The 18,085-nt window shown below is 47.1% G+C and overlaps 1 protein-coding gene across 3 annotated transcripts in view; it reads right to left on the reverse strand.

Annotated features, from left to right (window-relative positions):
- Nucleotides 1-18,085, reverse strand: part of COP1 (COP1 E3 ubiquitin ligase) — a 226,800-nt gene that overhangs the window by 77,858 nt on the left and 130,857 nt on the right. For all 3 annotated transcript variants that reach the window (XM_073356470.1, XM_073356469.1, XM_073356471.1), the window contains exon 14: nucleotides 16,672-16,753. In XM_073356470.1, the coding sequence (XP_073212571.1) occupies nucleotides 16,672-16,753 (82 nt within the window). The remainder of the gene's footprint in view (nucleotides 1-16,671; nucleotides 16,754-18,085) is intronic.

The following is an 18,085-nucleotide window of genomic DNA, read 5'->3' on the forward strand; positions in this document are numbered from 1 at the left end:
AATTCAATCCATGTGAATGACTATTGTGTAGAGGTAAATATAAATAAAGATTAATCTGTACTGGACTACTCTACAAGGGGAAATGGTATGCACAAACACTCACATACATGTGATTGTATTTTAAGCCTGCTTTGACAGGCCTCTTTCACAAATAAGAAGCGATGGAGAGTCTTTGAGGCCCTTCAGTTTTTCACATTTAAGGTACCCATTTAACTCACAGCTTTGCCAGGAGCCCAGAGGAAACGGTGTTGCGTTTTTGCACTCTCCCAGGAGCAGCCCAGGAAGCAGACTTATTCTAAGAGTCAGAATATACCTCCTGATTTTCCCCTTTTGCTCTAGTGGGGGATAAGGCAACTACGTATTGAATAGTGGTCACACAGAGAGGCTGTTCTCCCCAGACCATGTATGAAAACAGACAGGGCTCACATAGACTTGCATGTGACAGGTCCTCTATAGACAGATCTCCCTCCTCTGTATGGAAGGGGTACTCTGGTGCCTCTGTGGAGGGGAAGGGGAAGCCATGTGGTGATACAAGAGAGGGCTGACCAGGAGGAAGGTGGGGAAAAACACCACTCTGCTTTGGCTCCAAGAAAGATATACAAAAATATTGCTACAGCCCCAGTCTATTAGCTTTTCCCCAGGAGCTTCGGGGGAGCAGGAGAGGCATAGCCTCTAGACAGATGCCTATAGAACCACTACGCTTGGGGACAGCTTATCCACAGGAAGGGTAGTGGAGTCTCCCCCCTCTCTTTTTTTTAAAATAGTTCACACGAAGGGAGGGGAGGGAGTGCTGCTCCTCGCATGCCCTAATTCTGGCCATCTTTGAAGGACTGTTTCAAAGATGAGAGAAACCGCAATGCTTTGAGCATATTGATGCATCCTTTAAAAACAGCACAGTGGGAATATCTGACAGATACCTGGAGCCATTACTAAGTATCATATATACCCAATCAAACGCAGATGTTGATACATATGACATTTGCATACAATAATTATGAAAAGAGATAGATTACATACACCTATCAGTTTTCAGAGAGTAATAATCCATTCTCTTATTTACCAAAAGCCTAATATACATTATAAACAACCAGCTACATTAAAAATAATGAACAGCTTTGCAAGCATGACCTGGACCTTCTCTTGTTCCAAGTGACACTAGATGATCTAGTGCCTCATCTGAAGTCAGGGGGTAGGAGAGAATTTTTCAAGCAAATAAAAGCGTTAGGTTCTCGCTTTAAAGAAGAGATGCCAACAGAAGCGCAGTGTATGTCGCAGTGACAGCAGAGGACATTAGCATTATTGATCTGATGGCAGAGGAAGCAAGTAATTCTGATTTCTCTGGTTTAAAAAAAACATAATGCCAGCCGACAATGTTCTTTAGATTGAAAGCTATAGGGTCTATGGGTATTTGTGGGAGTCAAATGAACACATAGCTCATAGTAGTGCCACTCACAAATGTATGCCCCATGCAGCCACTTGTTTTGAACACTCATTAGGCAGCCTTCCAACTAAGTTCTACAAGTTAGCAACTGTGTTCAATATGGGTAATTCTCTTTTTGGCACTACATCAATATAAAAAACGGTTACTTTCTCGTAACTGTCGTTCGTTGAGATGTGTTGTTCACGTCCATGCCACATTAGGTGTGCGCGCACCGCGTGCACGAGCGTCGGAAACTTTTTCCCTTAGCAGCTCTCGGCAGGCCCCCCGAGTGGCACCACTGCACCCCGCATATATACCCCTGCCAGCCCGACCCCCTCCAGTTCCTTCTTGCCAGCGACTCCGACAGAGGGGTAAGAGGGCGGGTGCTGGAATGGATGTGAACACCACATCTCGAAGAACAGTTACGAGAAAGTAAGTAACCGTTTTTTCTTCGAGTGCTTGTTCACATCCGTTCCACATTAGGTGAATTACAACCTTACCTCTGGAGGAGGATACGAGTCATGGAACAACTGCTTGGAGGACCGCTCTGCCAACTGCCGCCTCCTCTCTGGCCTGCTGGTTGACCGCATAGTGGGTCGTGAAGGTGTGCACCGAGGACCAGGTGGCTGCTCTGCAGATCCCCTGGATCGGGACCTGTGCCAGGAAAGCCGTGGAAGTCGCCTGCGCCCTGGTCGAGTAGGCCATGACCGCCGGGGCCGGAACACCTGTGAGCTCATAGCACGCCTCGTAATCCAAGACAAAATCCACTGCACCGACACTGGGAGGCCTTTTAACCTCTCGGCCACAGCCACAAACAGCTGCGTGGATTTGCGAAAGGGCTTGGTGTGCTCCAAATAGAATGCCAGTGCTCGACGCACATCCAAGGTGTGCAAGCTGCAGTGACTCCGGTCCGTATGGGGTTTTGGGAAGAACACCGGCAGATAAATGTCCTGACCCAGATGGAATTGGGACACCACCTTAGGGAGGAACTTGGGGTGTGGCCGGAGCTACACCTTGTCCTTGTGAAATACTGTGTATGGTGGCTCAGAGGTGAGGGCCCTCAGTTCGGACACCCTTCTGGCCGAGGTAACGGCAACCAGAAACACCACCTTCTAGGAAAAGTGGAGGAGAGAACAGGTAGCGAGGGGCTCGAAAGGGGGTCCCATGAATTTAGAAAGGACCAGGTTAAGGTTCCATGGAGGGACTGGGGGGCGGGAGTATAGGAACACCCTCTCCAACCCTTTAAGGAACTGTCCCACCATTGGGTGGGAAAACACCGAGACCCCCGGATGGAAGGCGGAGATGGCTGCCAGGTGCACTCTGAGTGAGGATGGGGCTAGCCCTTGCTGCTTGAGGTGCAGGAAGTATTCCAGAATGGCCTGCACCAGGGCCTGGCCCAGCCGCACCTGTCGGGGTTCATACCAACATGAGAACCTTTTCCACTTGGCCATATAGGCCACCCAGGTAGAGGGCTTTCTACTGCCAAGCAGAATCTGCTGCACAGGAAGGGAGCACTGGCTCTCCAGGGCATTTAGGCAGAGCCTCCACGCCGTCAGGTGCAGTGACTGCAGGTCGGGGTGGAGAAGCCGCCAGCCGTCCTGTGTAATGAGGTCCCGGTGTCGGGGCAGGACTACTGGGGTGTCCACTGACAGCTCTAGGAGTTATGTGTACCAGTGTTAGCGGGCCCAGGCTGGGGCAAGGAGGATCACCGCCGCCCTGTCCCTGCGCACCTGGAACAGGACCTTGTGCACCAAGGGGAGCGGGGGGAAGGCATACATCAAGCCCCCTCTCCACAGGATCACAAATGTGTCTGTGAGCGAGCCCGGGCTGCAGCCCTGGAACGAGTAGAACCGCAGGCACTGGGCATCGGATCTGGTGGCAAACAGATCTACCCGGGGAAACCCCTACCTGCGGAAGCGCGAAAGCACGACATCCGCCCTGAGCGTCCACTTGTGCATGCGGTTCGACCTGCTGAGGGAGTCTGCCTGCTTGTTCCACACCCCCGGGAGATTCCCCATGCGATTCACCTCGAGGCATCCTATGCAAAGGTCCCAGAGGAGGAGAGCCTCGCAACAGAGTGGCGAGGAACGAGCCCCGGCCTGCTTGTTTATATAGAACATGGCAGTAGTGTTGTCTGTCAGAACTGTCACGCTGTGACTACTCAGAGTGGCATGAAAGGTCTGGCAGGCGAGACGAACCGCCCTGAGCTCCTTCACATTGATATGGAGCAATCGCTCTGCCTCGGACCACAACCCCTGCGTCATGAGGTCCCCCAGGTGAGCCCCGCATCCGTGGTCTGACACATCTGTCACCAGCGTCAGGTCCGGAAGTGGGGCAGCAAAGGGGATACCTTTGCAAACCACAGGCTGGGACTGCCACCACAGCAGGGAGTCCAGCACATCCCTTGGGATTGTCACTACCAAGTCCAGGCGGTCCCTATCTGGGCGGTAAACCCGAGCGAGCCATGCCTGCAGAGTCCTGAGTCTCAGTCTGGCACGCCTGACCACGTGCATGCATGCTACCATATGGCCCAGCAGCCGCAGGCAGCACCTGGCTGTTGTTGTTGGAAACTGGCGCAGGGAGGCCACTGCTTGTTGGATAGCCCAAAATCGGGATACCGGAAGGCTTGCCCTGGCCTGCACCGCGTCCTGGACCGCCCCTATGAATTCCACTCTCTGCGTGGGTACGAGCGTGGACTTGGGGATGTTGACCAGGAGCCCCAGCTCACAGAACAATCTCAGGGCCAACCTCCACATGGCCCCGCACCTCCGCCTCGGATTGGCCTGCCAGGAGCCAGTCGTCGAGGTACGGGTACACTTGGATTCTCTGCCTCCGTAAGAAGGCCACCACCACCGCTATGCACTTTGTGAACACCATTGGGGCCACGGCTAGACCGAACAGGAGAACCGCAAACTGATAATGTTCTCTGCCCACGGTGAAGCGTAGGAACCACCGATGTGCTGGGAAAATGGCGATATGAAAGTACGTGTCCTTCATGTCAAGGGTGGCATACCAGCCCCCCAGATCCAGGGGAGGGATGATTGTGCCCAGAGAGACCATGCGGAACTGGGCCTTGACCAGGAATTTGTTGAGCCCGCGCAGGTTTAGGAGTGGGTGAAGGCCCCCTTTGGCATTGGGGATGAGGAAGTACCGGGAATAGAACCCTTTTCCCCTTAGGCCGTGAAGCACCGCCTCTACCGCCCCCGTCCGTAGCAGCGAGTGGATTTCCTCCTCTAGGAGATGCTTGCGAGAGGGGTCCCTGAAGAGGGACGGGGAGGTGAACTGCAGCGAGTACCCATTCTGCACCGTGCGTAAGACCCAACGGTCCGATGTAATGGTGGACCAGGCTTGGGAGAAACGGGACAGGCGGTTCAGGAAACAAAGGGATGGATCTGGTGACTGATCTGGTACACTGTCCTCGAGGGCCTGTGCCCCGCTGGGGTTTGTGCTGGCCTTGGTTTAGTGCCCGGTGCATTATTGTTGGTAAGCCGTTGCCTGTTATCCCTGCCTCGCCTACAGTAAGGCTCATGCCTATGGCGAGGCTGGTACTGGCGTTGAGGGGGAGGCTGCGGCTTAAAGGGCTTCCTCTGGGTTGGCGGGGTTTGCATACCCAGTGACTTGAGCATAGCCTGTGAGTCCTTGAGGCTATGCAGCCTTGCATCTGTCTGCTCTGAAAAGAACCCGGACCCTTCGAAGGGGAGGATTCTGGACCTCGGGGGGGGGGGGGGCAGGCCTGACTCCTGGAGCCACGCCGAGCACCTCATGACCACCCAACGTGACTGTTTTAGCCGCCGCGTCTGCCGTATCCAAGGAGGCCTGGAGAGAAGTCTTGGCTACTGCCTTGTCCTCGTCCACCAGGGCCGTGAACTCCTGTTGGGAACTTTGCGGGAGGTTGTCCTTAAACTTCCCCACCACCGCCCAGGAGTTGAAATTGTGCCTGTTGAGGATGGCCTGCTGGTTAGCAATCCTCAACTCAAGGCCCCCAGATGAGTACACCTTTCTACCAAAAAGGTCCAGGTGTTTCGCCTCCTTGGCCTTACGGGCTGGGGCCTCCTGTCCATGGCGCTCCTTTTCATTCACTGCCGAAACCACTAGGGAGCATGGACTCGGGTGGCAGAATAGGAACTCATAGCCCTTAGATGGGGCAAAGTATTTATGCTCTACTCCTTTAGCCGTTGGAACACTGGAGGCCGGGGTCTGCCACAGTCTTATATAGTTAGACTGAATGGTCTTAAGGAGTGGGAGCACTATTCTGGATGGCCCTTTGGGGCTCAAAATGTCCAGCATGGGGTCCTCCTACTCAACCGTCTCCAAGGCCTGCAACCCCAAATTTTGGGCAACTCTGTGCAGCAGTTCCTGGTGGGCTCTATGGTCTATTGGCAAGAGGGCTGGATATCTCTGTACCCGCCACCGCCTCATCGGGGGAAGACGAGGAGGTTAGCTGCTGCTTGACCTCCTCTGGTTAGTCCTCCTGCACCCCATCTCCTGTGGCAGGGGCCCTTGGCTCAGGCCGGGGCAGGATTCCATGGGACGGCACTGGGCTCGGTACCGGACTCTCCAGTCTAAGGTGGGGGGGATGCTGGAGCCTGGATACTATTGCCTCCGGCACAGTCTGGCATCAGTGTGGGGACCAGGACTGCTGCACCAAGTAACTTGCCCTGGACAGGGCTCCTTGGCACTCCTGATAGGCCCAGGGGGTCCAGAAGGGCCAATGGCCTGGCGGCCCCCATTGAAGTTGCCAGCTCCCCTAAGGATCCCTGCTGTCCGGGCCCTGGTGTGGGTAGCTATAGCAGCCGGAGCTGGCGCCGGACTACGGTGACGCCGATCGCGAAGGCCATGGCGGTGCCAACAATCTGTGCCAGCGGGAGAATGAGCGGCTCTTGGCTGAGCAGGACCGGGACCGGGAGACCTCTGGCGAGGGCCGTCTCAACTCCTCCCACTGCCGGTCTCTGGGTGGTGCCGGAGAGCGGTGTGCCCTTTCTGGTGCTTCTTCGCGTCGACCTGCTGCCAGTGCCGCAACCTCCTTCTGGGCCACTGGCAAGTGCGAGTCTGCAGAGTCGGCGATCGACTGGGACCAACTCCGGGAGTGGTGCCAGGACGGTGTCTTCGAGCGGCACACCATTGCCGGCTTACCCCTTGACGGCGCCTGAGGTATGGGTGCCGGAGGGTTCTCCCCATACGGGAGGGGGCTCGCTGCCGACAGCTCGATAAGGTCCTTTGCGGCCTCAAAAAGGTACCAGGCATAGAGGGCCGATCCGTTATGCCTTCGAGCCCATTGTCCGCACTGAGCTCACTTAGGTCTGGGCTTGGTGGGGCTTCTGCCACCGGGACCGCCTGTGTCAACGCCGGTACCGTGGCCTTCCTGCTCTTGTTGGTGCTTGGTGCCTTGGGAGGCGCCAGCCTCCTGTGCGGGGAACGACCACGCCTTTCTTTAGGCCGCGCTGGGGGCCGCAACGGGGAGGATGATCGGTTCCGGGGCCTAGCCTGGCACTCCAGGGCCGACAGTTTACGGTGCTTTGCTGGTGCTGGGCCTCCCGACGGCTCGGGGGCACTACTCACCGAGGAAGCCTGAGCTGGCATTGGGTGTTCCGGGCCCGGCGGCTGCAATGCGACCTCCATCAACAATTGCTTTAGGCGAAAGTCTCTTTCTTTCCTTGTCCTTGGCTTGAATGCCTTGCAAATCCTACACCTTTCAGTTTGATGTCCGTCCCCAAGGCAACGTGGACACGAGTTGTGGGGCTCACTAACTGGCATAGGTTTGTGGCATGTGGCGCAAGTCTTGAAGCCGTGGGCATGCGGCATGCCCCGGGGCCGGTGCTGGAGACCTCCAAGCACCTAATCACTTAAGTGTTCACAATCTATATGTAAACGAACTGATAACAGCTACTCTAAAGGCTAAGGGACTGCTCTTCTACGAGAGAGAGAGGTTGGTTCCAACGCTACCACAGACGGTAAGAAGAAACTGGAGGGGGTCGGGCCGGCGGGGGTATACATGCGGGGCGCAGCGGCACTACTTGGGGGGGCCCGCCAGGAGCCACTAAGGAAAAAAGTTTCCGATGCTCGTGCACCCAGCATGCGCACACCTAATGTGAAATGGACATGAACAAGCACTTGAAGAAGAACGAGCAAATGCTTGATCTTAATTTTGTAACAAATAATTCAGGGGCTCAGTTTTCAGCACACTAGCCTTTCACCTTTGCACAAGTTCATTCAAATCCTCTTCAGATCACAAAGAGTAGAATGAGCTTGACGAGCTCATCTGCTGTTTAATCAGTAAGGGTGCTCATAAAAACCAACATGAAATTTGCTACATTTGGTAGACCAGGTTTAGATTCCACAGCAACTTCCATGACCACATAGTTGTGGAATATACAGGGCTCTGATTACAACAGTGTTATTGGCTTCTTGATAATTTCCTCCCCCTTACCAACTCCTGCCCCCTAACTTTAAAAAACATAAAACCACATCACAAGTCACATTTTAGCCGGAAATAAATGTGTATACAACAGGTTCATAAACTCTGGTTGTATAAATTTTGCTTCCCTTACTGTGAATTTTTAGCAGTTTTGTGGAGACTGAGGTGGTAATTATAAAACATACAGATGCCCTGACAACATTTAGAACTGTGTTGACGAGGCAAACTACCCTATGAGATCAACTGATCTTTAAGCATGCGTTGCCTAATTTTGTTGCTGCCGAGAGCTGCATCTCTCCATGTGGCCAAGCATCCACACCTCACAAAACAAACGAGATGATGTCTGGGAAGCGGCTCTGGGTTTAAAATTGATTTAATTTTATCAAGTTTCTGTTTCATTGATTGGCGCTTTGGTTCAAATGCTCATTAGTTTATAAATTAACCTACTGTGGGGCAGAGCTTTGGAGAAACACTCAGTAAGAGAGGAAACTTTTCACTGCGGTAGCTGAAAGGAACATTCATCTACATTATGAATAGTAGCTAATATTCTTCACAAAACATTCATAATATTGAACAGTCATTTTATTTATATATAAAATACACCAGGTAACATGATATTGCTATAACAGTATCACCCAGCCCATTCTCTAAAATTAGTCCATTTGTCTATCGATTTCTAAGCTCGGCCTACACTACAGGATCATGCTTCCCTCATCATCCCATATAATACATTGACCTAAAGCAATGTCTGTAAGTTATGAGATGAGAACAGTTCTCTCTTCTCACAGTCACTCTCTCCATACACTATTATTTCATTTATTTACTTTTCCATGGCATTCTTAGTCGCATCTGAGCACCCCACAAACAATGAATATAGCCACAAAACCCCTGTGAAGTAGGCAATTATCCTCCTTTTATAAACTAGGAAACTGAGGCATGAGAGATTAACCTGATTTTCAGAAGCAATGTGCACCTAAAATTCCAATTAAAATTAGTGGGAGCACCACTTTTGAAAATTAAGCCCCAAGCGACTTGTTCAAGGTCAAATACAATGTCCTTGATAGAGTTGAGAACAGAAAATTGATCTTTCAATTCCCAAGACAATGCCCTAACTAGCAGGTCACCCTTCCTTTTCATGGACCCAGTTCTGCAAACCTGAACTAACCCACTCTGTTCCCTGCAACTACTCAACATGTTTCAGTATGTGCAGAACTGCTGCCTATTCATTATTTCTATATCTAGATGGCAGAGAGAATATTTTACCTTCACTAATTCACATTATGAGAAACCAGTTCACACAGATGTCTTAACTTCTTCTCCATACACATGAGACAATGAAAATTAAAAGTAACCTTCCACTGAGCTCTCAAGTGTACTGGAATTTTGTGGGACAATCAGCATTTCGGTTTAATTGGGATGTCTGATCGCCAAGCGTAGAAATATTCCACACACCGACAGACACTCTGCCCAGCCAAATAACCTGTAGTTTAGGGCGGAAGAACAAACAGCTAGAGACAAGTTCTGATCTTCTTACCTGTGAATGCTATTTATGGTCTTGTCTACGTGAACAATTAGACAACAGCAAGCTGAGGTGTGAGTCTACTCCACACCAGCCTGCCACAGTGTAGCTGTCCACATGGAACATGTGCCAGCAGGTTAAGTTCATTAGAGCACTTTGACTTCAAAGCGCTCTAACAAACTGTTAAAACACATCAGCAGGATGCACATGAGCAATTAGACCGCAGCAAGCTAGCGTGGAGAATTTTCATACCCCAGCTTGCCATGTAGAAATTGTTTGAATAGACAAGCCTTAATTTCTGTGCACTGCACGAGGCCTCATGCCCTAACCTAGACAGCACTCAAGTATCATTCTATTTTACAAGTAAGTTAATAGATAAGTTGAACAAGGCCACTTCAGGCAGAGCTGGGAATAGAGTCCAGGCCTCTAAGATGGCAGATCCACGTCTTAATGTACTCAGGCCAACCACACAGCCTCTCAGAAAAATGGCCATATATGTAGACTTGGCCATCTGATTAGTAAACATGTTCTAACCACTAGATTTCATTCGCTCCTAGAACAGAACCCACTGGCAAAGTGGGTCTCAAAAACCCCTCTAGTAGGTAGTCCACTAATTACTCTTTGAACTCAAGTCATAGAGGTCTGACTGGGGATTTGAAGGTCCAGGATTCAATCTCTGCAAATAACCTATGGGAAGTCTCTTTACAATGGCACATGATGAAATTTGTTTTTCCCCCATTTTCTTTTTAAAGTGCTGATTTAATTAAATTCACACAGTGAGGAAATATCCTCAAAACAGGTTTTTATAGTTAAAAAGTATTATAATGGTATCAGTTTTGGCACAACATGCCACAACTACAGCCAGAGTCTGGTCATTTGCCATGTTTCGCTTGCAATCACAAGTTGGAAGGTTTGACAGTTGAGAGGTATGTATGCTGCCCATTATATAGTTTATTTATATCAATTTTTTTTTGGGCTATTTTTCGGACATTTTCAAAGGCTGTGTACTGAAAGAGTATAATAGCTTCTTGCAGGTCCCTACAATCTATTTCTGTGGCTATGACTATGTTACCAAAACTTGCTTAAGAAGGATTTTTATTAAATGCATGTTTAGCAGTTAGTCACAGGCAGTTTCAATCAATGATCATTCCAATGGCTGAAAGTTATATTACTGGTAGGAAGAGTCAAAAATAGAGAAGGGAATGTGACTTATGTCTGAAAATTATTTTTCAATTTGAGGAAGAAAACTGCTCTGACGAACTGGGTTTAAATTCCCATCAACTGAGATGGGGCAATAAAAGTATTTACAATAGTAAGAATTTAAGGTCAATACCAGTCACCACGGGACACTTTTCCCCCCAAACTTCTGTTTCCTTTAATAAACTGGCCACTTATTCATACCATCAATGTTTAAAATAATGCTTATGTAATGAAGTTTGGCAATAGGTGTTTGCACATGCCCAGGAATGCCCCAAGAGTAGGCAGGGTATAGAGCTGACGGTAAGACAAAGACAACATGATGGTCTATTTCTGTTCCTCTTCTCAGAGACAGAACTATAAAATGTGGCCACTAGGGGAGGAGAAGGAACACCTGGTGGTCTCCACCATGTACTGGTCAAGAGACCTCTCTTTGAAGAGTTTCTAGCAGACAAGGTCACGGCTGCCTTCCAAGATGTCCTTTCAAGCCCCAGGAGATTTCAAACTCCCTGCTTACTGTGGTTCAGAGGGTCCCAATATGTAGCAATAGTATTGCTGACACCTACACCAAGTCCCTTTCTAAAAACTTCAGAAAGAAAGTAGGTATTCTTACATTTTTCCATTTTTAGTTTCAAGGTCAACTGCCTAAGACAGTCCAGCCCCAGAGTTAATGAAAGTCATGTTTTTTTCTGGTTAAATTAGAATTATAGCCTTCCATTTTATAGAAATACCCCCAGAAAACAGAAGGCTATGCAGCTTCTCATGGCTCTGGTAACATGGGCCAACATTCCAACAGTCCCCATAACTCTTTGGGTGTGTATGTAAAAATTTCAGCTACCTCTGTAGCAGCAGACTGCTTTACAAATACTAATAACTAAATATATAATTTGCTTTTTTAAATACAATGAACAATTGGAGTGAGAGTGCTTCTATGCTCCCACTCTCTCCTATGGAAGGCAACATACAGATAATTCTCACAAACACATTCTGGATGATCTTTGGTTAATGAAGAGGATGGAATGGAAAGCAGACTTCGACTCCCTCAGGGAACGGATGGCCAGGATCCCCTGGGGGACTAACATGAAGGGGAAAGGAGTCCAGGAGAGCTGGCTGTATTTCAAGGAATCCCTGTTGAGGTTACAGGGACAAACCATCCCGATGAGTCGAAAGAATAGTAAATATGGCAGGCAACCAGCTTGGCTTAATGGTGAAATCCTAGCGGATCTTAAACATAAAGAAGAAGCTACAAGAAGTGGAAGGTTGGACATACGACCACGGATGAGTATAAAAATATTGCTCAGGCATGTAGGAATGATATCAGGAGGGCCAAATCGCACCTGGAGCTGCAACTAGCAAGAGATGTTAAGAGTAACAAGAAGGGTTTCTTCAGGTATGTTGGCAACAAGAAGAAAGCCAAGGAAAGTGTGGGCCCCTTACTGAATGAGGGAGGCAACCTAGTGACAGAGGATGTGGAAAAAGCTAATGTACTCAATGCTTTTTTTGCCTCTGTCTTCACTAACAAGGTCAGCTCCCAGACTGCTGCGCTGGGCATCACAAAATGGGGAAGAGATGGCCAGCCCTCTGTGGAGATAGAGGTAGTTAGGCACTATTTAGAAAAGCTGGACGTGCACAAGTCCATGGGGCCGGATGAGTTGCATCCAAGAGTGCTGAAGGAACTGGCGGCTGTGATTGCAGAGCCATTGGCCATTATCTTTGAAAACTCGTGGCGAACGGGGGAAGTCCCGGATGACTGGAAAAAGGCTAATGTAGTGCCAATCTTTAAAAAAGGGAAGAAGGAGGATCCTGGGAACTACAGGCCAGTAAGCCTCACTTCAGTCCCCGGAAAAATCATGGAGCAGGTCCTCAAAGAATCAATCCTGAAGCACTTACATGAGAGAAAAGTGAACAGGAACAGCCAGCATGGATTCACCAAGGGAAGGTCATGCCTGACTAATCTAATCGCCTTTTATGATGAGATTACTGGTTCTGTGGATGAAGGGAAAGCAGTGGATGTATTGTTTCTTGACTTTAGCAAAGCTTTTGACACGGTCTCCCACAGTATTCTTGTCAGCAAGTTAAGGAAGTATGGGCTGGATGAATGCACTATAAGGTGGGTAGAAAGTTGGCTAGATTGTCGGGCTCAACGGGTAGTGATCAATGGCTCCATGTCTAGTTGGCGGCCGGTGTCAAGTGGAGTGCCCCAGGGGTCGGTCCTGGGGCCGGTTTTGTTCAATATCTTCATAAATGATCTGGAGGATGGTGTAGATTGCACTCTCAGCAAATTTGCGGATGATACTAAACTGGGAGGAGTGGTAGATACGCTGGAGGGGAGGGATAGGATACAGAAGGACCTAGACAAATTGGAGGATTGGGCCAAAAGAAATCTGATGAGGTTCAATAAGGATAAGTGCAGGGTCCTGCACTTAGGACGGAAGAATCCAATGCACCGCTACAGACTAGGGGCCGAATGGCTAGGCAGCAGTTCTGCGGAAAAGGACCTAGGGGTGACAGTGGACAAGAAGCTGGATATGAGTCAGCAGTGTGCCCTTGTTGCCAAGAAGGCCAATGGCATTTTGGGATGTATAAGTAGGGGCATAGCGAGCAGATCGAGGGACGTGATCGTTCCCCTCTATTCGACATTGGTGAGGCCTCATTTGGAGTACTGTGTCCAGTTTAGGGCCCCACACTACAAGAAGGATATGGATAAATTGGAGAGAGTCCAGCGAAGGGCAACAAAAATGATTAGGGGTCTAGAACACATGACTTATGAGGAGAGGCTGAGGGAGCTGGGATTGTTTAGTCTGCAGAAGAGAAGAATGAGGGGGGATTTGATAGCTGCTTTCAACTACCTGAAAGGGGGTTCCAAAGAGGATGGCTCTAGACTGTTCTCAATGGTAGCAGATGACAGAACGAGGAGTAATGGTCTCAAGTTGCAGTGGGGGAGGTTTAGATTGAATATTAGGAAAAACTTTTTCACTATGAGGGTGGTGAAACACTGGAATGCGTTACCTAGGGAGGTGGTAGAATCTCCTTCCTTAGAGGTTTTTAAGGTCAGGCTTGACAAAGCCCTAGTTGGGATGATTTAACTGGGAAATGGTCCTGCTTCGAGCAGGGGGTTGGACTAGATGACCTTCTGGGGTCCCTTCCAACCCTGATATTCTATGATTCTATGGTACGCAGAGCCCTGGCATGCTGTCTGTAATTATATCAGAGGCAATCTTTGTTCCAGAAGGGTTCCGTTGCTCAGTGCTCCCTTTGCTGTGTATGATCTTTGTCAGAGAAAGGTGCAGATGAGTGATCACAGGATTACCCTTCTCTGTGTGTGTGTGTGTGTGTATCTGGCAAAGGGCATTGCAGTGTACCAAGTACCCAGGCATCCGACACCTTGTCACCACTTTGAAAGGGGAACGGGGAGAGAGAGACAGGAACATCCTACAGCAGGGATAAGGGAAGGAGGTTTAGTAAAGCTGCCCCACTCAGCAATTAGGAAAAGAGCTGGGGGAGGAAAAGATCTCACCCCCAACCGCTCCCACCATGCCAGGAAAGGGAAAATGCATTACAGTTCCCATCATTCCAGACAAAGCCAATAACTACAGACAGAAAGCTCAGTGCCCACATATCCAAGCATTAGGGATAGTTGCGAGGAAGAAGGGAATGGTAGTGCTGGGCTTCCCACCAGGTGTTAACCCTGACCAGATTGTCTCTATGAGCTTTGGGTAGCAGGTTTTGACATTTGGCTAACAGATGTCTGGCAAACTGAGTTCTCCACTACAGCATTTAAAAGAGCTATACTTATTTAAAATACTTTTAAATAGGTCTCCAATTCTGGCATTCACCTCTGATGTCCTTGTTATATATGTAAATAGTGAAAAGACTGCATGAGGAGGGCAATGAAACCGTCTAGCCCAGGCTGGATCAGAAAAAAACCTATATACCTTTAAAAAGAAAGAACTACTATTTGAACAGAAATGCAGGATGTGTACTGAAAATGCAGGTCTTCATTAATACATAAATTGTGTGTGTAAACACTGCACTTTTAAAAACAGTTTCTGCAGAAAAGAATTGTTAAGCTGTGAAGTGAGGCCCTGTTTTGTAAAGTCAGCTCAGGCGGACAGCTCTTTACCATGCTAATAAATGCATGTCTATTTGGAAGATAAGCTCTTTTTAAAATGCACAGCATGAATGGGGAGCAAAATGATGAAAAGGTTGATCAGTTATACAGAGGGAATTTTTCTTACTACATTTAATTTTAAAGGAAACAGTACTTATTTCCACCATAAAGAAGAAGAAGAAAAAATCTATTAAAAGCCATTTAAAAAAATCTCCATAATATGAAATCATCATAAAGGCTGCATTTTGTAAGTGGAATTACCAATTACCTCGAGAACGTCAAACACATTTAAGAAATGCTAATATGACTTCCTTTTGAAACAGAATTTAAAAGCAATTTAGGGGGCAGAGGCTTGCGAGGTTTAATATTTTATGAAAAATTAATTTGTCATTCAAAGTAAATCATGAACAGCTCTGTCCAAAGCTGTTTGCGCCCATTTTGGAGTTGACCGCCAGTGGCTGCAGAAGGAACTCAAAAGCAATGGTTGCCTAATGTGATATTGTAGGCTGACTGCAGATAAAGTCCTGTTCTTTAGGGAAGGAGAAAGATTATGTATTTCAATTCTATCCATTCCCCCTTTATAGAAACTGTATTACTTCCAATGTGCAGTGCTCAACTTGTGGGACACAATGGTGTGCCTGCTGAGAGCTCCAAAATCCTGGGTCATCAGGGCCCAGCAGGAGTCTTGGGAGGAGGCAAAGCAAGAAGCAGCTCACTCCCAGCATCTACTCCTGCAGTTCCCATGCCTTCCTGACCACCACCCAATTTTGTTCACATTGCTGTTAAGTTTCTCAAAAAAACATGTCACACATCCTGTAGGACAGGGGTTCTCAAACTGGGGGTCGGGACCCCACAGGTGGTCGCGAGGTAATTACATGGGGGGTGGCAAGCTGTCAGCCTCCACCACAAAACCTGCTTTGTCTCCAGCATTTATAAAACGGTGTTAAATATATAAACAAGTGTTTTTAATTCGGGGTGAGGGTGGGGGCTCAGAGGCTTTGTGACCAGTACAAAAGTTTCAGAATCTCTGCTATAGGACAAGATGTTTCTTGCTGTGCATGATCCTTAATACTTTATCATCATTTACTAGAAAGCCATTTTACTAGATAAAAGCAAGAGAGGACATTCTCAGTCTCCACACATTTATCTGTAGCCACTCTCTTTCTTGTACACAAACTTTTTTTTTTTTTTTAAACCAAAGCTCCCCAAATCTTCAACTATCAGTCTGGCATACACTGTAGTAAAACTTGCCTTGTTTACACTAGAGTTTAAGATGATGTTACTTGGATTGTACTAGCTAACATGATACACAACTTTCCCCATAAATCCTAGACTAGACTAAAACTGGTCCATAATTTTTATCTGAATGATTTTCCAAATGAAACATGCCCACTTCACAAAAATCAAGATTTCTTAAGAGAATATTTCAATTTTTCTGAAAGATTTTGATTTTCTATTGGTAAAAAAAAAACAGAATGGCAGCTGCCTGGCTGCCCACCTGGAAGGCTGTTATTTTCACTTTTGGCAAGTGAAATTGGCAAAAGTTTTCACAGAGGGCTGCCAAGGCAGAGTGCCAGGGCACTGTTTCCCACACCAGCTCCAGGCGACAGTCAGAGCCATGGCTTTCTGCCTCTCCAGTTCCAGGAGCTGCAGGTGCAGGCTGAGTGTCCAGGCTCTCTACTTCTGTGGCAATTCAGCAACTGACAAGTGCAGGCAACGAGAAAGCTAAAAAATTCCATTTCAGTTCCCTTGAAACAGGTTTTTGTTTTTTTTTAAAAAAAAACCAAAATTTTTCAGAGGAAAAGGATTCCCTTTTTTTCAGCCAGCTCTAGACAAAGCTCTCTCCCCCACTTTCATCTGATCCTAAATGGTTCTATAATACCCTGGGCAAGTCAGTTACACTATCTAAGTAAGCCAAGGAATCAGTTACTTGACACATCCTATATTGACAACCATAAGGAATACACAATGAGTTCAGCCTTTAGCACTAGAATTAAAAATCAAAATACCCTTTGCATCGTCAGAGCCTGAAGCCAGTAGTTTAGGGTCCATCAAGTTAAAGTCAACACTCCAGCATCTTTTTTCATGCTCCTGTTTTGAGAAAGAGGAAAATATTTGGAATGTAGTACATTATAATTCCCAGCGCTAAAATACGCAGTAAAGCAAAACAAATGCAGTTTGGATGAATTAAGATGGAATTTCTGGATATGGACATTCACTATGTATAGCAATGATCTTAAATACATTTTTCTCTCACACAAACTAATGCTTGTGTGGTTTAAGAGAAGCCCCAAAAGATGGCAACACTAGCAAGTTACATCCAGGGGTGGGTTTTTTTTTTTTTTTTTTTAAAAGTACTGCTTATTTGCTTATCTCAGAGGAGACTTCTCATGACAGTATATTTTGGTGTGTTACTACTCCCTTGTGGCCCTTCATTCTCTGAGCAAAAAAAATGCATGAATTTTCTAAATACTATTAAAATGCATCTTTCAACAAGGAGATTATTGAATTTGTTTAGAAAGTCCAGAAAGAGGAGTATTGTTCACTCAGGTATTAAAAGTTTAAGTGGTCACAGGAACTGTAGTTTATCACGCATATACATGTGTCATTTCAAGTCTGAATGCTGTTTCCTTATAAGTGATGAGGAAGGTTTAATATACTAGCTCCGTAACATTCTGTTAAATGAAACTTGAAGGTTAGTCAAGTCATTTCAAACCTTCACAAAGCTTGAGAAGAGACGTGAAGAGGGCATGAAAAAGAACATCCAGAACAATGTTCCAAGTAGCCTTTCAAATATGTATACAGCATATGTCTGTGCACATACCTCAACTTATGAAAATCTGGAAGAAGGGACAAAAGAATAGATAGGGAGTTTAAATAATGAAGTGGAGTTCGTTTCTTTTAGTACAAGTAACAGTTGGAATATAACTCCAGTTTCATCATTTCATATTCATAATGAAAATTTATACTATATAAATAATCTGTCCTCAAATTCATTATATTAAGATTCATTGTGTCCAGTGAGATCTCTTTCTAGTTGGCATACACATAATAAAAGGATGTCAACACAGAATCTTATGATACAGATTAATACACAATAATGAGAGCTGCTGTTTAACTTAAGGAAAAAATCTTACATTCCTATTTAACTGTCAAAGAGAGATGCACGCTCTATGGCAGCAGTTCGCATCTACTCTTAAGAAGTGGTCCACCACCTCCTGTCCCAACTTCTCAGTTCCAATCACACACCTTCCTAGTGGCCCTCATTACAACTGATTAAATGGAAAAGTAACGTTAAGACAGGATTAAGGAGACAAGATGAAAATAAATTCTAATGGATAAGTGCTTGATTACATTCACCTATTCTGTGTTTGAGCTGCTAGCTTACTGTCCCACGTGCAGGGCTTTCTATTTACTAGCATC

Source organism: Lepidochelys kempii, chromosome 8 (genome assembly GCF_965140265.1).
Source record: "Lepidochelys kempii isolate rLepKem1 chromosome 8, rLepKem1.hap2, whole genome shotgun sequence".
Taxonomy (NCBI): domain Eukaryota; kingdom Metazoa; phylum Chordata; order Testudines; family Cheloniidae; genus Lepidochelys; species Lepidochelys kempii.